Below are 26,307 nucleotides of genomic sequence, written 5' to 3'. Positions count from 1 at the left end.
ATACTAATACCTATCGCGATTTGATGGAATTTTACCTAAATATAAACAAAACTTGCATAACATACTTGACGCGAGTATATGTTTTGTAGACATATATATATATATATATATATATATATATATATATATATATATATATATATATATATATATATATATATATATATATATATATATATATATAATAAAAGTAAAAACACGTGTCTGGGATTTTAAATATATATTGATTTAGCCAACGCGTTTCGCATAGCTCATCAGGGCATAATACAATATATTACAACGTCAAAATGTCATGGAGATAACGTCATATCAATTATGACGTCATAACGTCAATAAATATTAAATGAAATTTAATTTGGGTTTCAATACATGTATAAAATGTTGTTCTTTTGCTAACCTAGCTGAAATATTGTTCGAAAATAGCTTATAAAATGGAAATATTTTAAATTTTGGTTCATTATGTGAACAGACCCGGTTATGAATAAAATAATTTCAAATCAGAAGATAATAAAATGTAAACGACAGCCACCTAATTTAAAACGTCTGTTAACCAAATCTTACTTTTCATCTCAAGAACCAAGAGTATCCAAATGTAATGACCCTAGATGCGCCCTGTGTGGTTATATTATTGAAGGGAATTCTTTTGATTTTAATGGCAAAATGTTCAAAATAAAAACTAATATGTCATGTGATATACAAAATGTGATTTATGTATTAGTATGCAATGGATGCAAACAATATTATATAGGCCAAACTGGCGATAAACTTAGAAATAGGCGATCTGTCCATGAACAACAAATGCGAGACCCCTCAACAAGACAGATGCCTTTAAGTAAACATTTAGATGAATGTTCACATAATGAACCAAAATTTAAAATATTTCCATTTTATAAGCTATTTTCGAACAATATTTCAGCTAGGTTAGCAAAAGAACAACATTTTATACATGTATTGAAACCCAAATTAAATTTCATTTAATATTTATTGACGTTATGACGTCATAATTGATATGACGTTATCTCCATGACATTTTGACGTTGTAATATATTGTATTATGCCCTGATGAGCTATGCGAAACGCGTTGGCTAAATCAATATATATTTAAAATCCCAGACACGTGTTTTTACTTTTATTATATAATATTCACAATCTGGATTATTACATTTTACTTATATAACTATATATATATATATATATATATATATATATATATATATATATATATATATATATATATATATAATATATATATATATATATATATATATGTTTCATATATATATATATGTAAATGTCAACTCGATGTTTATTTTTGTGGCATTTTCCAAATATGTTAACATAATTTGCACAAGGACGCGAATATGTGATGAAAGTATAATATATGTCAGCCTATGTTCCAATTTCTGCTAACGTTATTGTATTAAGTTGAAGTAAACCTAAAGATACCGGCTTCGTGACTGACATTTCTCCGATGTCCAATACCGCTCGAATAACTCCCCAGCAACCGTAGCAGTGTGCTGCTATCGTATCGATTTTCAATTCTCCTTTATTACAATTCCATCCGCCATGCTGTATGACAATTCCATCAGCCATGTCGCAATGACGTCAACATCACGTGACCATTAATCGATACGATTGTCATTGATGGAATTAATAATAAGAAGAGAAACGCATATGTAAATATGCATATGCCCACGATAACTCTTATATTTCTGTAGTGTTCTGTGATCAAATAGTTCTAGATTGATAAGGATAAGATAATAGTGTTCCACAGTTGAATTTACAGACAGACAAGAGGATAAAATGTTGATTAGCTGTCTGTGTGTATTGGGGGTGGTGGCCTTTACGAATGCCAAAGCAATTAAAGACTCGTTGGACGATATTCCATACGACTTGCTACTGAAGTTAAAGGTACGAGTAGCTTTATCACTCTACTACAGTTTGTTCTGAAGTATCGTAGTGTAACAAACAAGAGTATTTAAGAGGCATATGTTCATTTTTTGTTAACTCACAGACTTACTGGATACTCTAATAATTATACATCGATTCCTCCCACGCACGTCTATAAATTACAAAGTGACCGTGACAACATTCACATCACATGCTTTGTTCTTATTTATTTCTAAAGCAAACTGAACGAAAAAGTCGTATATTTGCCCCAACGATAAGCACTTCTCACTAAATTCGCTATTGTTATAAATAACTTAGATTTTAGAAGCAATATTCTGAAGTTTCCTTGTGTAACCAACATAAGTATTTAAGAGGCATATGTTCAAGTTATGTTTACTCACAGACTTACCGGATACTCTAATAATTATACATCGATTCCTCCCACGCAGGTTTATGAATACAAAGTGGCTGTGACAACATTCACATCACAGGCTTTGTTCTAATTTATGTTGTTCTAGTAAACAGAACAAAAAAGTATTTAATCTTCGCACTTCTCACTAAATTCGCTATTGTGATCAATAACTTAGATTTTAGAAGCACAAATTACATAATATATTCCTTAAATTATAAATAAATTGTAACTTTGAGTTGAAAAGAGGGTATACCCATAGACATATAACCTTCATGGCGTTGTGTGAAAATTACAGTTCATATATTACAATGTAATTAGTTTAAACATTTATTTTTACAACATTTCGCTTCCAAAATTAATGAGACGACTTCACGTGTCACACGTATAAGAACTTTGTAAACGTTCATTTTAAACAATGTATTATATTGAAACACCATTAACATTTAAGTCACCCACAAAATACTAAATGCACGTCAATATATTCTACATAAAACTGAATTATGTCATTTGTGTGGTATTTGCGTTTAGAATGATAACATAAAAATCATAAAATTAACAACTTTGTTAAATATTAAAGGGGCCTTTTCACAGATTTTGGCATTTTTTGAAGTTTGTCATTAAATGCTTTATATTGATAAATGTAAACATTGAATCTAAAAAGCTCCAGTAAAATCAAGAATAAAATTTAAAAAAAGGGAAAAAAAGTAGACCGCAGCAGGGCTCGAACCAGTGATCCCCGGAGTCCTGGAGTAAAACCAATTAGACCGCTCGGCCATCAAGCCAAGTATGTATGTAAGACGTATTTTATACTTTATATAAGCAATCTTCGTAGTTTCACAATATTAAACGACAACAACAGAACTCTCCAAATTATTCAATCGTTTTGCGTTGCAACGCTTTATAATTTTCAGGTTTTTAAATCGTCAAAAAATGCATATCATGGCTGTATTAGACCATGGTAAATGTTCAGTATACTGTTTCCTCTCAAATATCATAACTAAAACGAAAATTTGCGAATCGGAAACAACTTTTTTTCAATTTTGTCAATATACCAAAACGTGAAAAGATCCCTTTAATCCGTTACTTTCTGTGTTTATTGCGCCAGAGGTAAAACAAAGTTTCATTATGTACTTCAACCAAATTAACAGTGAATTGTCCAGCGTGATAACACATAAAATTACAAATTTACATATAATATTTATATATTTATCACAGGAACTCGCGGCTCAATACGACTACCCGGATTATTACACAGGACCTGAGCCCGATGATGCATCCGGAGCATTACGGGAAGTGCCGAACTGGCCGACGGAGAGAACGAGGCCTCTGATTGGTCAGGTTGGCGGTCTTGCGGTCGACTCGGAGGGTCAGGTGGTCGTCTTTCACAGGGCCGAGCGTCGATGGGACGCAAGGTGGGATCAAGGACATTTAACGCGTTACTATATGTTAAGTTGCTATTGGTGTTGAACAAACACACTTGATGCATTCCCGTTCCCTTTATATAAACTTTGTATTCTGTTGGAATGGTGTATGTCGATATGCGTTAAAAGGATGTTTGCGACCTCTTTGTCACGAGTACAAAATAAATTGTGTAATAAAAAGAATGTGTATAATTAGAACAAATATAAACGAGTCAACTATCTGTGGGCGAGGTTTGCGTAAATGTATACAGCAATAGAAACAACGACTCTGACAATGAAATTTAATTGAATAGATGCTACAATCGACAAAAATTAGTTGCTGACTTTATATTATACCGGTAATTACACGCATTTATCAATTTATGATGACATTTTTATGTTATTAATTTGGACCTTAAAGTGAAAACGAATATGCAAAATATTAAAATGGCCTTTAATTGATAGGTTTATAGCTGTTTGTTCGTCACGTTCGCTCAAATTCAAATTCCGCATTTTTAGCTTATTACGTTTTATTTGACAATATTCTATAGTTTGATAAGTTCAATATTTTTTATAAAAATAATAGTGTGACGTTTGACATGGAACAATAATTTCGTTTGTTATTTGTTGTTTTTAGATGTCTTTGTGCAATCTCTTATCTTAATGTTTGTCATTTCAAAACATAAAAACAGAGAAAAACATAAAATACACATACATGGCACAATACCATGCTAATACAAAAACGTAATGCACAATATTTGTTCACGATGATTTAAACAGTGATGACGGGAAAGTATACATAATTAAAAATATGGTGATATAATTACACACAAGAATAAAGGACAAGTTTATGCATATGATAGTAGTTGTAATCACGGATCCTGCATTGTGTGTATACACACTGTTGAAACACAATACACAGTGGTAAAATACAAGCCAGTGTCCTTTATCATTTGCGTTGGGTCACTTGCTTTAAAAAATTAGTTATCCTCTCTAAAATACCAATGTAAATAACGTAAATATAATTGGAAAACCATGCATGTCATGTATGTTTCTATCTCTGTTTTACTATGTATTGATTATTTGAGTCGCGTTCTGAGAAAACTGGACTTAATGCTTGTGCGTAAAGTGTCGTCCCAGATTAGCCTGTGCAGTCCGCACAGGCTAATATGGGACGACACTTTCCGCTTTTATGGAAGTTTTGATTTCAATGAAGTCCCTCCTTACCAAAAATCAAGTTTAGGCGGAAAGTGTCGTCCCTGATTAGCCTGTGCGGACTTCACATGCTAATCTGGGATGACATTTTACGCACATGCATTAAGCCCAGTTTTCTCAGAACAATGCTCATTTAATTTACACGCCATTGTGTTTGTTACAGTTCGTTTGTCTTTAACCGGTTGAACCCAGCCCTGGGGCCAATCAAAGGGGATGTGTTCCTGAAACTTCTGCCCGAGTCGGGCGAGGTGCTATCCCAGTTTGGAGGTGGACAGTGAGTAGTAGTGTTAATGTTACAGTCCTCTATGTGTCCCCACTGTGAACATTAGATGGCGCCTGTGTGTCCTCATTGTGTTCACTTTAAAGGCCACTGAACGTTCGACGGGACTTTAGTGGTTGTTACGCTTAAAAATTATATAAAATATTTACGCATGGCAAATAGCAGTATTGTAACTACAAGCAGGTGTACACTGTACAGTTTATTAATGTTTTTGAATTAATAAAAGCGTCTGTTTTTTTCGAGCTCAAACAAAATATTGCCTATGCCCCCTTTATGCAACTGTATGACGTGCGCACGTCATAGTTATGACGTGCGGACGTCATAGAGACTGTTAAATAAAATATTGCCTATGTCCCCTTTATGCCACTGTACGTATGTGTTATATGTGCAATGGATATAGACCTCAACGGCACCGCTCAGTTGATGAGTCTCGATACGACTGGAAACGGTGTAACATCTTTGTTCAGGTGTATAAAGAACTGAAACGATACTATTTAAATGCTGTAGGGCATGTAATTATGAATACTTCACATGCACATGTGTGTTATGTGAAAAAGTACAAATTTATTCATAACAATTAGACGTCAAGTATATATCTCAAATAAAGAGTTACTGTTTGAATAAACTGATCCCCGCCGATGCCCAAAGTGCACACAGGACGCCCCCAATGCCCATCAATCACGCTAACTTGCTTAAATATTATAAATTAACAAATGTGAAACATTAATTTGTTCACAGAAGCTGTTAATATCTGCAAGATTCATCCACCACCACCAATCAAGAGAAGTGTACATGACTTCACGTACACCCCATACAATAATTAGTAGTAATAAACGATTCAGGTAAAACCGCGAGCGGGATACGCAACCCTACTGCCATTTTTGTTTTCTTATTTTTTCTTTTAATGGCAGGGGGACGTATGAGACCCATGGCTCGAGACCGGTGTCTAGGTGCCTTCATCACCTCCCGAAATCTCTAATTTTAGAGAAATCTACAAATAAGCAGCTATTATTATACTGTAAACATTAAGTATTCTTTAGTAAAAAATGTAATTAAAACATTATCAATTTCATTGCGCAAATTAACATAACAAACAAGCATCAAAAGCATCCCGCACACACCCCGGACATCAACAAGAAACAAACAAATCACTCTAGTTTGTATACCACACATAGCATTTAAAAAATGTGTCCCACACATAGCAGTATAACATTTTTATACATACACTCCGAATTAGATGTATTTGCGCAAACATACAATGTAAGTAGCTTATCTATGAAGAATAACAACGTCCGCCCTATTTTTTTAAACCCTCGACAATATTATAATCAATGTTTTTGTTGATTGAACAAAAAATATACCACACATAGCATTTCACTTCATGTGTTTTCAAACACGCGGTTGCACTTTTTGGAAAAAATACTTAATTAATTTTGCGCAAACTTAACACAGTTGTGTCTTTTTACAATGACCGGGCACTCGTCTTTGTTTTTTTGAAAATGGTTTTGAAATAATGAAGAAATTATCAAAAACGTTACCTGAAGCGACGTTTTGTTTACATCCGATTGTCCCACACATAGCCGAAAAAGTCACGTGGTTCAGGCACCGTGATGACACCCATAACTTAAAAAACCTCATTCAAACACAATATTAAGTAAAAAATGAGTCAAAATAATCAAGAAAACTTGGCTGCTTCAGACTTAAATGAAAATACACCCATCTTCTTTCCCAGTAAAGGAGTCGGTTCGTGTTAAGATCCCATCTCACATGGACTAAAAACCGAACTGAAAATATACTAAATATAGACTTTATAATTGCAAAATTATAAACATAAAAGCAATGTAACCAATTATTTAACCATACATATGTTCATTCAGGGCGGGCGGGCGGGGTTATCACCCTTTCGTTTTCTTGTTCCATAACGTTTGCCTGTCAAATACACCCTCGAATGGCGACTCAATAGATGTGCAAATCATATATACCCCAAAACGAAAAACTCGTGCGCTTTCGCGCTAAAAGATGCACACAAAACCCGTGCATTATTCGCGCTAAACCATTACCATAATCTCTCTTCTAAATAACACGTATTAAACCATACTATACCGTATTTATCAAACCGAGAATAATTTCATTTATCCTGTCACATGCCTTTAAAACAGCCCGATAACCAAGTAACCTAATATCCCAAAAGATATTAGGCTAGATGACCACGTGACCTCGAATATCCGTCAGTTGCTGTCCACGCATGCGCAAGCCTGTACTATTTTCTATTTATAAAATATACTTGTTTTCAATTTAAAAAAAAACAACATACGTGTAAAGTACTGTTTGTTTAAAAATTATTATTTTAACAGCATAATTTCGTCTTTGTGTATTGAATTAATAACGATTGACTCGATTTCTGTGTTGTTTAACAAGACGGAAGCTAGCCAAAGCGTTTTGCATGACGTGACGTCACAATGTTTTTGCTGCGGCGTGTTTTTTCCATATTAAATATTTAAACACAAAATACTGGAAAACTATATATTTTAGAAACATTTCAACGAATGTTGTAAATGTGACAGGATAAATTGAATAATAGGTTGGTGACGTGGATGGAGAATGGTTATCTGGCTCGTCGGAGGATCTTATCGGGTGAGCCGAAACTTCCTCCGACTTGCCAGATAACCATTCTCCATCCACGTCACCAACCTATTATTCTCTATATAAATTTATCATTTACTACAAATGCTATTCATTTAAATTGTATTTACAAATGGTCGCATCGCGTTCGCATATTGGCCTTGCGTGTTACCTTTATTGTATATTGTGTAGAATTTATAAATGCAACGCACTTGTTCCCTTCATTTAAAAGTAATACCGGTAGTGTGTATGCGCAATATGCGTCTACTAATTATGCAAACATGTAGGTCATAATGACAAAACTGTGTTCTTGTTTTTTTCTCCAGATTTTACATGCCGCACGGTCTGACCCTCGATGCAGATGACAACATGTGGATTACAGACGTCGGTCTGCATCAAGTATGTTAGGCAGACGACATTTGCATTACCCATGTTACCACTGATTATGTAGTCCTGAGACTTACGTCATAGCTTTGAGAAGTCAAACGTTAAACGTTTTGTACTCTGTACGCCAGTATATGAAACAAAAGCCAACGGTTCTCTAGTATATGAAACAAAAGCCAGATTATTTGTTAATCATTACATGTAAATGTGGTGACAGAAGTTTACATGACATATAGGCAAAGTTGTAATTCTATGTATACATGTTGGAAAGCTGAAACACTTTTTACAAAAGCGATCTTTGAAACATAATTCAACTGGCTTACGTGTTGGTCAAGCCAAATACTATTTTTTATAAGATATTGCACTGCAATTAAATGATGATCTTTCCAAGTGCCATGCACAATGCTCAGTCGCTGATTTTACGTTTTGATTATGGCGATTGAATTTTCATGCAATAGTTGTATTGTGTCTTCATTGACGTCCAACTATTAAATTGAATAGGTGCTTGTGTCGGAATCCGTTAATTAAGTTAACAATTTACATTCGCTGGCATTTATTTCAACCTAAACTCAAGTATCATGAAAATGGAAATATTAAAATAACGTATTAATACCAACGTTAATTAGATAATTAATAAAGGTGTCGTGTAAAACAAAGTTTTATAAGCAAGCACCTTTCAAATGTTTTAAGGCGTTTACGGTCGACCGTGCCTTATTAGATAAAATGTCTCGTTTTGAGTTAATTTATTGTTGTAATTAATGACTTCTTTACGTGCTGCTACATTTCTGTAAAGTGTATTTAATAGAAAAATCCATCAATTTTGTATATTACGGCGCAGCTTACTATAGTAATGTTAGTCACTAAATTACATTTTACATTCTTATTAAAACAATAATTCAGCGGGGGAATTCAATGCCACTTGGAGATTTATATTTACATAATTATTTACATTAAAACATGTGAATATATTTTCAACAAAACACAAGGACAAAAGATAATACTGAAGACTATTACTCATTTCGTGTCACGAACACATTTTAATTAGCATATATACGAGCTCCATAAATAGCAATTGCTAAGCTAAATTCACTGGGACATTGTCAATCAACACGAACACATGCCGTTGAGCTCCTGTCCGGGCTTCCTGTCAAAAGGATGCAAGAATGTGGAAACATATAAATTTCATGTGCATCTGAATTTATAATAGAATCGCGATTGTGTTTCATTGCGGATTATGTGTGAGTGTGCCTTTTCTGAACTCCGCAAGACACGCTGTCGAATGTATAACATCTTTAAATAAAATAAACTTAACTTGATAAAGAAGTCTTGTAATATGGCAAAATGAAATTAATATTTCATAATATTCATCCACGTAGCAGGAATGAACTTTTTACATTACTACTAATAAGTAACATTTATTATTTAAAATGAGTATGTACACGTATTGTTGTTGCTAGCTTTTTCCTGAAAACAATGTTTGTTTCCGTGAATTACTAACATTAAGGTTTTTATTGAAAACATGGGGAAATGCACGTTCATATATACGTTAGCTTATTGTCGTTACATATATGCATATATCTTAATATATTACGTCAACTTTATGTCTGGTCAGTAATATTTTCTGAGGGTATTCTTAGAATTCGATTCTGATGTCTGATGTCACATAATTGATCATTTGGTTCTCATCAATTATTTACGAGTAAACCTAACACCTCAATACTTATGTCAACGCCGTTTGTATTTTATAAAGACTTTCATAGTTAGATCTGGCATGATAAGTGTAACATTGATGTACTGTATAGTTATAACGAATGGATATGTCCATATATGAGATACATGACTAAATTTATTTTAATACGCTTTGTAATTAACACTCCTGTATTTTTCTTGAAGGTGATGAAGATTCCCAAGGGTTCGACCACGCCCAGTCTCGTGCTCGGGGTCAAGATGGAGCCCGGAAGTGACGACACCCACTTCTGTAAGCCGACAGACGTGGCTGTGGCCTCCACTGGGGAGTTCTTCGTGGCTGATGGGTAGGGCAATCGTCTGCGTTATTAATTATAGTCGCGTTCTGGGAAAACTGGGCATAATGCATGTGCGTACAGTGTCGTCACAGATTAACCTGTGCAGTTTGCACAGGCTAATCAGGGACGACACTTTCCGCTTTTATGGTAGTTTTAGGTTCAAGGAAGTCCCTCCTTACCGAAAATCACGTTTAGGCGGAAAGTATCGTCCCTGAATAGCCTGTGCGGACTGCATAGGCTAATCTGGGATGAAATTTTACGCACATGCATTAAGCCCAGTTTTCTCAGAACACGACTCAAATGGTCAGAATGAACCATCTAAATGTAGGCAACCATTGGATCATACAAATCGCAATTTTGCGAATATTTAGTACAGAGTAAGCCTTTATGATCGAGTTTTTCCGTCATGCGGCTTCCGTCTGGTGTCGTAAACATTTATTTCGTGAACACTCTATATGCATAATGTATTTGTTTTGTTTACCCATTCTTCGTAAATCTTGGGTGGAAGATTTGCACTCATGACAACCATGGCCCCATGAAGTAATAATACATATGAATGTTAAATCATAGTACGAAATGTAGATATCATTAAATGGCGATTGTTTTCATATCTATGCAGGGACATTCGACAGTCTGCACATTTCATCCTTAAAAAAAAACACAAAATTATGTCTTTCTTTACGTATCTAGATTTAAAAAAACTTGAATTTAGTATTTTATATCATTATATAGTTAGATGTACAAAAGAATTTGCGCATGCGTCTTGAAAGAAAACGAAAAGTTAAATAGCCACTAAATTGCTTACGTTATTCGTTGTATTTCTATCACACAGAAGAAATATCGTGTACGATCAAAACAACGAACAATTGTGGGATGTTCAATATATCATACAATATCCAATATAAACTTTATTAAAATAGACATTTATTGAATTTTATGTGATTCATGCATCACAGTCGTCGTGATTATTGGGCGACGTATTATTCAAACTATTTAGATTTATTTCGTTATAACACAAGGAAGTGACGTTAATGGAAATCCATTAGAGAAATATACCAGCGTTGCATACACGTAACTTGACTCTAATTAGCTGCAAGTATGCACAAGCGCTTCTATAGTACGATTACTGTCAACACTGTCAGTGACGCGTGCGAGCGAAGCATATGAGAGCTGGTATGAGTCGTTGCTGACAACTGATTTCCGTATACATACTGTGCCAGTACATCTTTTTAGGGAAAGCGAAAATATCCGCAAAGCAATTATAGCTAACTGATTAAAAAGTAAGTCATCTTTTTCATTTAAATATTTCACACGTTAGGAGGCAAAGGTGTATATTTAGACTGAAATATAAAGCAGTCATAACAATTGTTCCGGGTCAATTTTGAATTATTAATAGTCCTGGTCGAATTATTACTGGACAATGCAGAAGGAAACTGGCTCCATACTAAATGAAGGGTGATGATGATGATGATAATTGATATCAATGATTGCTTCCGTTTGTTTCCGTCAACAAAAGTATAAGCATTTTAAATAACGCGATAGGACAACATTTCGAGTATCATTTAGATTAATTATCATAACTAGTATTTCCCCGAAAATATTTTATTTCAAATTTTTAAAACCACGGTATACGAAAACAACAAGCGATTTGTCATTTTTAAGTTTCATCCCACGTGCTGTCTCACATTACATAAATCACGCTGCTTAGCTTCACACGCGTGACTCTTTGTCATGTAATACTAACGGAGCATTATTATAGTCAATTACAAAGGAAGTCATATGAATATGTCTTGAGCCTTGTTCTAAGAAAACTGGGCATAATGCATGTGCGTTAAGTGTCGTCTCAGATTAGCCTGTGCAGGCCACACAAGCTTATCAGGGACGACACTTTCCGCCTAAACTTGATTTTCGGTAAGGAGGGACTTCCTTGAAACTAAAAATACCATAAAAGCGGAAAGTGTCGTCACTGATTAGCCTGTGTGGACTGCACAGGCTAATCTGTGACGACACTTTACGCACATGCATTATGCCCAGTTTTCTCAGCACGCGACTCTATTGATTCTGGCTTGCAGGTATTGTAACAGCCGCATCCTGAAGTACTCCAGCTCAGGGACACTTCTGACCAAGTGGGGACGCCCTATGTCAGGTAACACATGTAACTTAATTATAATAAGTGTCCCTTTTCTCAAGTTTGAAATTAATGAGACCCAAACATATCATATTGTTTGTTAAATCCCCATACAATAATGAAGGCGAATAGAAGAAAACTCAATAATTCTGAATTGGTATATGACATACATTAAAAAATGATAAAATTAACTTATCTAGATAAAAACCATACACGTTTTACTATCTTTTTTTACATGTCATTAGGGTTTACTCGGTATAGGATTAATTCGAAGCTAAAAATCATTGGATCAATAAACTAATTAAACAAAAACAATAGTCACATTGTAGATGCCTCCCTCGTATTTTGTGTTTACAAACCGGTCAAGGTCGTCAATGCTTCATATTTAAAGTTGAGATTAGGTCGTAGCATCAGACGTTTCGTAGTCGTAGTCTTTGAGTACAAAAACGATAACTATTTCTTCTACTATCGAGGGATTCGATCATATTCTGAAGACATAATTTTGATGTCTCAAACTTCTTACTCTTGAACGTGTTTTATACGACCAGACCGGAAATGATAATACGTAGTGCTGCACCGAATCCAAAATTTCAATCGGATCCGAATTCGAATCCAAAGGCTCGGATATCGAATATCGGTTCGAATCCTAATTTGAAAGTAAAAATACGCAAAATAAATTATAATTTATATTGTTACAACCAAAATTATGTTTTGAAACACCAGAACGTATATATGTCTTATGAGAAAAGTAATTAACTTTTATTATTATTATAAACTGTACAGCTACTAATATTTATACTACTTTAGCAGCATTGGTAGATGCAGCTGCAGCCGCAACAGCAGTAGTGGAAGCAGAAATAACGACATCAAAATTAAAAACAAATACTAAGTAGATGACAAAATTGACTTACGTTGTTCGAAAAAAAAATTATACCCGGGTCCAGATTCCGCAAATTTCTCAAAATCGCACATACACGAAATAGTGTAAGCATTTTAACGACAAACATTAATAATAATGTCTCATATTAAACACATCTATGTCAGTCAGATATAATAAGAATAACGCTGTATTTTAACAAGCAAAAAAAGCATCACACGCAATCTGCAACAAGTATCAATAAAATACTTCTTATCGACCACTTTTAAGCCAGAATAAGTATGCTGATAAAACCCAAAATGCTTCCACACCGAAGATTTAAATTGTTTATGTGCATCGCGATTTTTCTTCTGCGCCATTTTGCACCATCGAAAACGAAAGTAGACTGTGTAGTACTTTTTTGTCAAAAAGTAGCGATAATTGTGACAAACTACATACCAGTCAGCCTTTCAAACAGAAAGAAATAATATAACGAAACGTATTAGGGCGAAAGAAACAATTAACGCAAACGAAAGGTTAAACTCAAATAAGATCCGGATTCGAAACAGATTTTACCAATCACGGTTAGATCTGCGAAACCTCGTTTGGGTCCGCGAATCTCGGATATTTCGGATATTCGGTGCAGCCCTAATAATACGCTATTATCTGAACTCACATTCTCTATATCCTCAACAAAAAAGAATATTATTATAATAAATGTAACAAAGTGCGACATAACGCCGCCATTGTTTTCTCAAATGTAGGTACACGTGCACCGGAAGTTGACCAGCTCTACATACCGCACAGTCTCGCGCTGGTCGAAAACAAGGACCTCATTTGTGTGGCGGACAGGGAGAACTCACGGTCAGTCTATGACACTAACGCAGTTTCAATATACCTAACAACATAAATGTTCTCGACATCTGCAAAGTATCAGAAAATGTATCATAAGAAATACAAACATTTTCGGCGAGGACATTGCGCGATACATTTGCCTCGACTGGTAACACTTGCTATTAAGCTTGATGCTACCAGTAAATGTATTTTATTACGTACCCGCTAAATTATTTAAGACCGGGACATGATAAATTGAATTGTTCCATGCACACATGGGGTTATCCTAGTTTACTTCAAATTATTTGATTAACTTAACTCTTTGTGAACCGCACTAGAAGTACTAGATGGTTTTGCTTACAAGTAATAATTGTTCTAATCGCAACTCAATTAATCCACCCGTTGCCAGGTTACACTTTGCTCCTTTCAGGTTATTGCCCATACTTACTTAATTTCAAACAGTGATAATTGCATTGATTACCATATTACGTGAAATGTATTGGTTAAGACTATATGCGGAGAGACAAATATTTAACCTTTTGAAATATGTAGGACCCATATGCTATTAAATTGATATAGTTTTGTTGAACGTATCAGGAAGTAACAAAACGATGCTGAAATGCGGTTCCACTCTTATTCTCACTTAATCTGTGCGGTTTTTGTGTGCAAAAGAAGCGTTTAAAATGTCTGTGAGTTATGCGAAACAAGCATATTGTTTATATCCGCATTGAGGTGATTAATGTACACCGTTTAATTAAAGTTATTAATGGAGTTTTGCGGTGAAGCATAGTAAAAGCGTCAAAATAATCAGGGATTACAAATAAACGGGCATAAAAACATTGAGCAGGCACGCCGTATATTACGATAATTGACGAAACACTGTTTCTATCTTCATGTACTTGAATTATAGCCTTTTTTGTCGGAAATTAGAAAAAAATGTCCCGCAGTCACGCAATTATGATACATATTTTAAAAATTGAGAATGCGATGCGTTAATGTGTTAAATTACGTGTGTTCATAAGAAACATACTTTTACAATGTCATCAATCATTTCCGTAGTTAAACTACTTTGTAAATGGTAAGGTGTTACGATGTGCATTTTTTAAGCAAGATGAACCGTGAATATGTGTAGTTCCATCATTTCTCAAAGTTCGTAACGACATTTCTTCTTACGACTTTCAAATTTTCCAGTATTTCCAAACATTAATATAAATCATTTTCCTCAATAATCTAGAATTTCATTGCAAAGATTATTCTTTTACGTCGATTTCAGCAGCACACATAGAGCTGTTACAACTATGCATCGCAAACCATCCATCCTTCACTTTGGCCGTGATCTGTGAAAAGGGGGTTTGATGCATGTGCGTAAAGTGTCGCACAGGCTAATCAGGGACGACAATTTCCACCTAAACTTGATTTTTGCTAAGAATGGACTTTCTTTAAACGAAAAATATTATATAAGCGAAAAGTGTCGTCCCTGATAAGCCTGTGCGGACTGTACAGGCTAATCTGGGACGGCACTTTACACACATGCATTAAACCCCATTTTCACAGGGCACGGTCCATTTAAGTTATTTTTAACTTTACACCCATGCATTAAACCCCCTTTTCACAGAGCATGGTCCATTTAAATTATTTGAAAATGAAATGGAAACCTACGTTTTGCAGGATCCAGTGTTTCGACGCGGGCCTCAACGGCACCACTGCCGGCACATTCAGGAAGAGCCTACAGCCCAACCGAGGAACCATATACGCCATTGAGTACGACCCCAACAGTAAGTGCCACGTGGTGGTATCCAAGGAGCATCATACGATTTATCATAATTCTTATCTTTAAATCTATGAATCGGTTAACTGTATTACTCAGTATGAAAAATAGGTATAAGAAACTTCAGCGGGCAGGTATTTAAGTAATGGATAGTCCTTTCTGTTACGCACTGTAAAACACATATGCGCTATTGAAACTTTAATGTTGATATTGAAGGCAGAACTAAATAAAACAAAAAAGCTAAAGCTATAACTGCTTCGGATTCTTACCCTCGTATACCGCTTTCACAGGGATGTTACGACGTATTCGATATAAAAGTGCAGTATTTTTATTGACGATATCATTGTTCTTAAACAAATGCATACACGACTCCTCGTTGTGTAAATTAAATGCATGATTTTTAAAAATAAATAATCTACGACCCAATTTTTGATTTTGCTTCATAAAATGACCGCCATTAAGAAAAAAAAGAGAAAAATAGCCACGGTTATTCGACATAGCTGTTTAACTTCACTTTTGACCTTAGAGGTTACAATACACTAAATGATCGCTTCATGTAGGGCTGTACTCTCTAAAAAAATATCATAGTTGACAGGAAGGCATGTTTTACACTTTTTACCATTATTCGGGTGTTTTCTTGCAGAGTTAATGGTAGGGCATGAATAGGTGTTCACTACTGAATCCCTGAAATATGATACACGTGAAGACTATAGTAAACCATTGCACTAGAAAAGGTTACATTCCACTAAGAAACGGCCGAAAAAAAAAGTTGCAAAAACAGTCGATTTTGATTTGTGTCAAGTTCTTTCTTGCTTTGTACATGACATATCTTTTTTATTGCATAAATCGATTCCGCTTAGAATGGCCTTTAAGAAAAGGTATGGTTATGGGGGTCTCTATGTGCAAAATGTTGCATTTATTTTCGCTCAAAGTTGTCGCTTTTACATTGAATTATATAGGGAAACTATTTAGTGTATTATGACCTAAACGCAAAACCAGGCCTAGTCACAAAGGAGCTGTATTTACAGAAAATCATCATTTTTTTAGTGGGATATGACGCGTTTTGGCAAATTTCACGGAATAAATGCGTCTGTTTCACGAATTTAAGGAGCATCGTGAGTTTTTAAGAAGAAAATACGTTTTCAGAGGAAAATAAGAAAAAAAACGTACAAAAACTCGTCTTGAGCATTTCAAATCGCAACAATTTGTGCTGAAAGCGCTCATGAACACGTTTTAATAGTTGTTTACTTCTTTTTCTACATAGCTTGTAACAATATTCCAGTATTTTGACCGATTGTAATTATTTAGGGTAAACGTTTTCTCGCCTGAACGCCCGTTATAAATCAAAGCTCCGAACGCGACAGCCACATGGCTCACAGGCGTTATAATAAAATGCATTTTCAAGCATTTCTACGTGAAAGATCGGTCTGAAAATTGGCATGCACATAGAAAATAGGTTTATAAGTATCGAGAAGTGCTTATTTTTCGCGATGTTAACAGTTAACGTTGTCTTATAGGTTACAATACACTAAATGATCGCTTCATTTAGGGCTGTACTCTCTAAAAAAATATCATAGTTGACAGGAAGGCATGTTTTACACTTTTTACCATTATTCGGGTGTTATCTTGCAGAGTTAATGGTAGGGCATGAATAGGTGTTCACTACTGAATCCCTGAAATATGATACACGTGAAGACTATAGTAAACCATTGCACTAGAAAAGGTTACATTCCACTAAGAAACGGCCGAAAAAAAAAGTTGCAAAAACAGTCGATTTTGATTTGTGTCAAGTTCTTTCTTGCTTTGTACATGACATATCTTTTTTATTGCATAAATCGATTCCGCTTAGAATGGCCTTTAAGAAAAGGTATGGTTATGGGGGTCTCAATGTGCAAAATGTTGCATTTATTTTCGCTCAAAGTTGTCGCTTTTACATTGAATTATATAGGGAAACTATTTAGTGTATTATGACCTAGATGGCCTTCATCATGATAGATCCGAAATGAATTAACCCGAATTGTTCATTGGCTAATAATACAAAAATCACCGTAAACATTGGTAGTCTGGTTCCCAGACTACAACATTGGATGCATATCATTTGAACTGAAAATGAAATATGAATATATTGTAAATTAAAAAAATGTCATGATACAAAACATCCTCTAAACATTACATCGAAACGTTTCTCCTTAGTTTACGTAAAGACCTATAATACACAGGATAGGAAACCACGCGCTTTCTCGCAATAATCTTGCGGCGGGGTCACGTGGTTAGCTACAAGCGCGTACCTTTCAAAATGGCCGCGCGTGTATGGAAACCGATCTCGCTTCGCCGATGTCGGTTATATAAATTACTTAGCTATAGGTCTTTGGTTTACGAAGCAGTAAAGCATAAATCACATGTCTGTACAATTAAAAGAATCTATCGTTTACATGCCGTAGCGGCCACACTAAACACTACAAAAACAGGCTAGATTGCACTTTACCGGTACGCAGTTGTTTACCACTTTCGACAAAGCGGGGACTTGGGGCGGTAGCCCGCGATACTAAGGAAATATATAGGTGTTGGAAATATATCTGTTTTGATTTATTATAATCCATATTTGCGTTAATTAGTGTAAATATGTTTCTTTGTACTTTGTTTCGTTCATTTTTTATATAAAGTTCTGTTTTTCTGCAAAAAATTCATAGCACTATGATGCTTGCAATATTGAGTCTTTTATTTGTACATTCTACTAACATCTGTACACATTATAACACATTATCTTTTATTTCATTCCAACATTATGTTCATAGTTTTTCAGTGGCGAATTTCTTTTCCTATTGAAACTAATGTATTACTGGTTCAATTATGAAAACCTAGTCAAAACAATACGTTTTGGCAATAAAACATACAATTTTACCTCTTCTTGTTTTTCATTTTTATTTGTTAATACATTAAAATATATTATCTTATTATCACTCACTACCTTCATTAAAATACATGGTCGCTTCATTCCATCTCCTTTCACTGGTCGTAAACATTACAACATCAACGCCGTATATCTTTTTAAAGATATTTCTTGTTTTGAAGTTTATAAAGTATTATGTCAAACACTGCAATGCATTATGTTGATGAACTCATAAATGTACGGCTCCAGTATGAAAATTGCAGCCTATTGGCTTAAAATCAGCCATTTCCAAATCTACGATTTTGAATGTTAGCAAAGACTTGTGTCAAATCCTACGGAGGTTTATAAAAATGCTAGGTTAAACAGAATTTGACAAACCCAAATGGTCGCCAGAAGTACATCTTCGAGTTGACAAACATTAACATCATGTCATGCACTATATTCATTTCGAATTTCAATCATTAGAAGTTGCATGAAAACTGAACAAACTTTGGAAAAAAACGTTTGACGTACTTTTTTTATTCAAATTGGTCTTCATTCTGCCGTTTTTAATAATATATCGAGAGTCGAATATTTGGGATTTCATCTAGGTAACGATTATGTGAGACGATTATGCATTATGTTCATCAAATGTGTTCAGTTTCACAACAATGTGCCCTTCTACACAATTTCACAAATACAAGATGGTCGCCAGTCAGTCGTCTTGCATCTTACTAACGTGAAAAAATATGTCACGCACTAATAGTCAGCTAAAATAGTTAGCGTGAGACGTGTCTTTAAAATTCACCGCAATTTTAAGACGTTCTTCGAGGGAAAATTTCCAAAATAACCGTCAGTGATTTTTATCAAGTTGCATGAAAATCTGAAGCCCCCCCCCCCCCCCCCCCCAACACACACACACTTGATTTGTGCATATTCGAGATGGCTGCAAGTCGACATGAATATGAGGCGTAAGAAATAAGCAAAGAACCATCAATAAACATTGATTTAATGACAGATAGTTGGTTTAAGTATAATGAAACAAAATCGAACACGTGAAGGCCTTGATTAAAAAAAAGACCAACCAACCGCCCAACATGGTGCCACCAGTATACCCTGTGGCAATTGTGTTTGTTTAGTTGTGACAACGCAATTTTTAAACGGCATCTCTATTAAAATGGCGCATGCCATATATTATAAACATATAGAGATCTATATGGGTGCATTTCATAAGCAATAGCAATCAGATTTACATTTAAGAAATTGCTTTAGATGCCATACAAAAACAATGTTGAGACGCACTGATCACTGGATTTCGATTCGAGCTATAATGCATGATTTATTTCATTAACCACCATCCAAAATATGTCAACGCGTTCAAAGAATAAAAAATACGATGTAAACATAAATCTTACGTTAGTTTAACATAATGGTATTAGTCGCTGCGACCATTCAGAATATGTAGTACGTTTGAAAACCGCTCTTATCTCTTGAACTAGTTAAAGACATGTTCCGTGTTTTCTTACCATTTTGGCCCATTCGACATCAGTGTGACAATCAAGTAGACATTTACAATTTTATCGAGGCATGCGTTACTAAAAAATGTCATCGTTAACGGCAATAAACCGCTAACGTGGTGTCAGAAATGTCGTCGTCTAATACTCGAGGTGTAACATGTATATATCGTATTCAGCCCATGCGTACACCAACACCACAAATACATTCATATAAATGTTGCCCGTCAAATAAATGTATTGATATATTGCCTTTATTGGTCATTACATAGTAGCAACATTTCATTAGATCGGGGAATACTCGATGATCATTAAAGTGTTAGTATAATGTTATAATGGACAATTTACGAAAATTGTAAAAAAAATGTAATTTAAGCCTACATTATATGTAGTCTCCATGAGTTTTTTTCAGCTGTTGCCTTTAAAATCGTCCACAGGTGGTTAGCGTGTGACTATGATATTAATTAGTGAAATTATCATTTTGATTGATAAATAATCATATTTATAACGAAAAATCAACTTTTCTGAAAATAATAATTTCAATATCAAATATATATATATATATATATATATAACAAGGTATTCAACTCGAAATCACCCGAAAACGGGACGCATCGCTTTGAACAGCCATAACTTCATCAATTGTGCAGCGATTTTCACGATCTCGGTCTTTCTCAACGCAGAAATGAATTTCCTTTCTGGAAATGTACATGTCTTGCCATATTTTTACAACCGCTAGGTCAACTTTTAAGAAATAACACGATACACAACTCGCATGACCTATTTAACATCAATCAGACAGGTTAAATGAATAAAATCTTCACGGAGTAATGAGCATTTTCCATGCAAAGTTCACGGACCTCGATATCATAATTCAATAAAACGTATGAAAAAAACTTCTTACCGTGCTTGCCGTTGCATTATGCATCAAACCTAACTGTCCAGCGCCGTTTGAAACCTTTGTTTACATACATTTCAACTAACCGACATTTTAAAAACACGAGTGATTTCATTGGTCCAATACGAAGGTGCGTCTTTACAACTGAAGATTTCATTCACTAATTCTTTCTGATCGGTGTCAAGTAGGTTACGCGAGTTGTGTATCATGTTATTTCTTAAATTTGTACACAGCATTTGTAGAAATATAACAAGATATATACATTTCTAGAAAGGAAATTCTTTTCTGCGTTGAATAAGACCAAGATCGTGAAAATCGCTGCACAATTGATGAAGTTATGGCTGTTCAAAGCGATGCACCCCGTTTTCGGGTGATTTTGAGTTGGATACCTTGTTATATATATATTTGATAGTGAATTTCTTTTTCAGAAAAGTTGATTGTTCGTTAAAATATTATTATATATCATTCAAAATGATGTTTTAACTAATTAATATCATAGCCACACGCTAACCACCTGTAAAATCGTCTGTCTACTATGTCTAAAGAACACTTTTGAATAAGTATATGTCAGCATCGATCACGTTTGCGTTACAGGTGACGTCATATACGTTGTGAACGGGCCCGGCATGAATGACATTATAGAGGGCTTTACCCTGGATCTTGACGGCAACATACTTGAGACGTGGGGCCCACGTGGCACGGTAAGGGCGCATACATGTGCATAGTAGGGACCGTTTTCCCACGTGACACGGTAATGGCTCATACACATGCATAGTAGGAACCGTGGCACGGTAAGGGTGCAAACATTTGCATAGTAGGGACCGTGGCTCGGTTATGTCGCATTCATATGCATAGTAGGAATCGTTGCGCGGTAAGGGCGCATACACGTGCATATAAGGCACCTTTTCCCCATGTGGCACGGTAAGGGCGCATACATGTGCATCGTAGGCACCTTTTCCCCAAGTTGCACGTTAAGGGCGCATATATGTGCACAGTGGGCACCGTTTACCTTACTAGGGATATCTGTTCACCACATCGGCAAAATCTAAAACGGTGATTTATCGATACTGCTTTCTGTGATATACTTTTCTCCATTTCTCTTTGATCGAATGCTGTCGACGAACAATTTATGCCGGAAAAATTAATGTACTTAACTCATTAATTCCGTAGCTATTTTGCAACTGGTCGTCATTACGCTGCCTAAAAAAGTGAGCTCATCGCACATACATATATGAAGATGTACTTACACAAAGTAAATTATGTTTAATTCACAAGTCGTGTGTTTACCATTAACCTTGCTGACCCTTATTGTTGTGCCGGCTCTAAACTTCTTGTGTTATTCCCGATCAAAGTCGCTAAATTATGTAAAATAAACTAAAATTTATTTAGAAAATAATATTCACATTATTTACAACATATTTTATTATTGAATATGCATATTAAATAAGAGATGTGTTTGTCAGAAACACAATGCCCCCTAATGCGCCGCTTTTTTTTTTACCTTAGACCTTGAAGGATGACCTTGACCTTTCACCACTCAAAATAGGCAGCTCCATGAGATACACATGCATGCCAAATATGAAGTTGCTATGTTCAATATTTCAAACGTTATTGCAAAACTTTACTGTTATATCAAAAATTTGGTTTTGTATTTTTTTAACCTTTTACCTTGAAGGATGACCTTGACCTTTCACCACTCAAAATGTGCAGCTCCATGAGATACACATGCATGCCAAATATGAAGTTGCTATGTTAAATATTTCAAAAGTTATTGCAAAACTTTACTGTAATATTAAAGTTTTGGGACAGAATGACAGACAGACAGGCCAAAAACAATATACCCCCGATCTATCTATCCGGGGGCATAATAAAAAAAAAAAATATGTTACGCGAACGTTCACAAAAGTAAAGTTTACACATGTACCTGACCTAATTTCTTTATTAAAGAAAGTAAATGGAAACAAACATTCTTTTTTACCCCTATGGAGTTCTCAAAGCTTTGTTTTGCATTCTAGTTTATGCATTTAACGTTTTCGTTGGTACTTTCTAGCCGATGGAGCATCCCCATGACGTCACCGTATCACGTGACGGTATCAATGTGTACGCTGGTGACATTGGTCAAGACCCGAGAGTGTACAAGTTTGAACGACCCTACGGTATGGCGAAAACCGCTGGGACTCCACCATACGCCATCATAGGCTAATTCATGATAAAACCAACTTTTGTATCAGGATATATGATAGTGTTTATATTTTTCGTGTTGTCAATAAGTCAAAAAAGTAATTAAGACCAACAATACCAAACTGACATTCAGATACGTGTTATATTGTTCATACGTTCATTTGTCACCATGTGGATCAAATATTATAAAAGATAATTTTCAAATTAAAGAACATGAAAAAAATTGTTTTGATAATGTGCTTAAACACCGAAGAACCTACGATATGTAACTGGTAAATAAGTGTAAAATAACTATCTTGGCCTTACCAATATTTTAGACGGCTTGTAAAATGTTCTGAACCAGTTATTATTGACAACCACATAACAGGATGACCAATTCTCCAGCGGTATTGTTCTTCAGGGTTTTGTGCCATATTGTTGTAAGCGTAAACACACTTTTTATCAGTTCATTTAATTAGAAATAAAGATATGCATGGGTGAATTATGCATTGTGTTATCAATTAGTTTTTTTCTGTAGTTATTTAAATACAGCAGAGTAATTTAGGTCCAAGAACATGTTGCATATGTGTGCGCTTAAACCAGAACATGGTTTGTTTTGTCAAGAAATTACAAAAACATTATAATACACAAATTATATTGTTCTAAAATTGTATTTATAACATGTACCTCAAAACTTTCACCCACTGAAATCAGAATATTTCTAAAATCTTTTTAATACACATCGGCATTAGTTATAAGGATTTTATCTTTATTATATATTTTATATACTTTGTTAAGCTTATTTTACAGTACATGTACAAATAGAAAGCGGGAATATTGTTGTTTATTATCATGCACAAAATTCTGCCTATAATATTGTTAAGTTTCAGAACATATTGGGTTGTTGAGACAAAAGGGAAGATTTCAAATCCATTTGGTATTATCTAAGACAATATGATATTTATTGATTTCAGTGCATTACCAAAATTTATTTCACCAGCAAAAATAGAAAACAAAATCAAAAGTGAAAAAAGTTTTCTATCAACACTAGTGAAATAAATATTATACTCCATCTAAAATCAAAAACAACAATTGTTATTTATTGTTATTTTATGATATTGTATAATAAATTAACTAAAATCAGCTGTTGATAAATGATTTTTTGTTGATATCTTTCATAATGTTATGATAAAACTATGTTTGTGAATAATGAACATATTATATTATTGATGGAAACACTATGATTTTTCTTATACTTTTATTCAGTTTATTTTTCAATGAAATCAAATTTTCTTTCACCTACAACATTATACTTTTCATGGAAAAGCATAAACTAGAAGAAAATAGTTAAATTTGAATATATTTTAATACATAACATGTGAAAACAATATATTGTATTTACCGGTAATACATCAATAAAGGTTAAGTTTGAAACCCTGTGCCTTTGTCCCTTTCCATTACTACTGAAACACACTGCATTTCAACCATGGTAACAGGAGAAACAATATGCACTCAAATTATCATATTAACAATTTAACTATGTGATAACGTTAAATATTCTTCAACAATATAATATCTTTTTATGAATGAATGCTCAACATTGGCCTTTTTACAAAACTAAACACTTATGTTGTGCTTTTATTAAAGAAAAGAAATCAGGCTCTCTAGCAATTCCTTAGAAAACAATCAAATACATTGAATTGATATCCCCCGCCTTATAAATATTCATTTTGGATAGGCGAAAATCCCTTGATATACAGTATAATAATAAAAATTATAATTAAGTGTAAAGTAATTTTTATGCATTTCCATTGTTCTCATCGATGGCTTTACACCCATGAAGTTTCATGTTAAAATCGTGTATCATATTTTTGAGATCTAGCCCTAAAAAGTTACATCATATGAATAAGCAAGGGAAATATTTCTTAATTTCGAAAGTTTTGGTTTATTGTTCCTGTGCAATGCAATTCTCGTTATCAATATCTGCATGTATAAACCAATCAAGTTTCATGTACATGTATCGTATATATGATCTAACCCTGAAAAGTTGCATCATAAATAAACAACCACAGGCAATAACTCTTATTTAAGAAAGTGTAGGGTTATGGTTCTTGTACATTGCACTTCGCCTCATTGATATCTATACACTCATGAAGTTTTTGAAATTCAAGTTGGTATCTTATCTAGGTTCTGAGATATAGCCCTTAATATTGTGTGACACACAGATGAATGGACTGGACTGACAGACGGACAAAACTAGGAAACTTTTATGGAGAAAGCAAGGAAATTTGTTGAGTTATGAGACCAAACTCTGACTGTTTTAATCAGACTCCAACATCAGTTTACAGTTACCATCAAACTCTGACTTATTTTCCAGTGTCCAACACCAGTTTACAGTTCCCATCAAACTCGGACTTATTTTCCAGTCTCCAACATCAGTTTACAATTCCCATTAAACTCTGACTTATTTTCCAGTCTCCAACACCTGTTTACAGTTCCCATCAAACTCTGACTTATTTTCCAGTCTCCAACACCTGTTTACAGTTCCCATCAAACTCTGACTTATTTTCCAGTTTCCAATATCAGTTTACAGCTCCCAACAAACATTGACTGTATTTCCAGTCTCCAACATCAGTTTACAGTTTCCATCAAACTCTGACTTATTCTCCTCTCTCCAACACCAGTTCACAGTTTCCATCAAACTCTGACTTATTCTCCAGTCTCCAACACCAGTTCACAGTTCCCATCAAACTCTGACTTATTTTTCAGTCTCCAACATCAGTTTACAGCTCCCATCAAACACTTATTGGTTTTCAAGTTTCCAACATTTGTACACCGTTGCCATCAAACACTGAAAAGTTGTCGATCCTTCATCAGCAGTTAACAGATCCTATCAAATACTGACTGGTTTTCCAGCCTCCAGCATTAGTTTACACAAGTTTTCATCCTCTGCCCAGTTGATTCCACTACCCAGTATCAAGCACTGCAGGGTGTTATTGGTCAGAGAGGACATTTGAATCTCACTGTTCAGTCGGTCATGTAAGCTGAAATAT

General features: G+C 34.6%; 2 protein-coding genes across 4 annotated transcripts in view; one reads left to right on the top strand and one right to left on the bottom strand.

Annotated features, from left to right (window-relative positions):
- The first annotated feature begins 1,618 nt into the window (after positions 1–1,618).
- Positions 1,619–23,401, top strand: LOC127880052 (peptidyl-alpha-hydroxyglycine alpha-amidating lyase 2-like). Its single transcript, XM_052427279.1, has 10 exons — positions 1,619–1,911; positions 3,518–3,714; positions 5,081–5,191; positions 8,146–8,218; positions 10,097–10,236; positions 12,300–12,373; positions 13,976–14,075; positions 15,714–15,820; positions 21,689–21,795; positions 23,145–23,401. Exons 1-10 carry the CDS (start codon positions 1,804–1,806, stop codon positions 23,295–23,297), a joined length of 1,170 nt encoding a protein of 389 aa, XP_052283239.1. The 5' UTR covers positions 1,619–1,803; the 3' UTR covers positions 23,298–23,401.
- Positions 23,402–24,495: 1,094 nt separating this feature from the next.
- The window catches only part of LOC127880053 (golgin subfamily A member 5-like), a 30,930-nt gene continuing 29,118 nt past the window's right edge, over positions 24,496–26,307 (bottom strand). Inside the window, exons 9-10 of one of the 3 annotated variants that reach the window (XR_008049393.1) lie at positions 25,985–26,298; positions 24,496–25,788 (exon numbers count right to left, since the gene is read on the bottom strand). Coding sequence is in view for 1 of the 3 variants with exons in the window: in XM_052427280.1 (XP_052283240.1) it covers positions 26,148–26,298 (151 nt within the window). In the remaining 2 variants the exon portion in view is untranslated. Of the gene's footprint in view, positions 26,299–26,307 lie in introns of all 3 variants that reach the window. The other 2 variants (XR_008049394.1, XM_052427280.1) reach the window with 2 other exon arrangements.

The sequence above is a fragment of the Dreissena polymorpha genome, chromosome 4 (genome assembly GCF_020536995.1).
Source record: "Dreissena polymorpha isolate Duluth1 chromosome 4, UMN_Dpol_1.0, whole genome shotgun sequence".
Lineage (NCBI taxonomy): Eukaryota > Metazoa > Mollusca > Bivalvia > Myida > Dreissenidae > Dreissena > Dreissena polymorpha.
The sequence above is the reverse complement of the archived record's forward strand: the minus strand, read 5'-3'. Positions and strand labels throughout refer to the sequence as shown.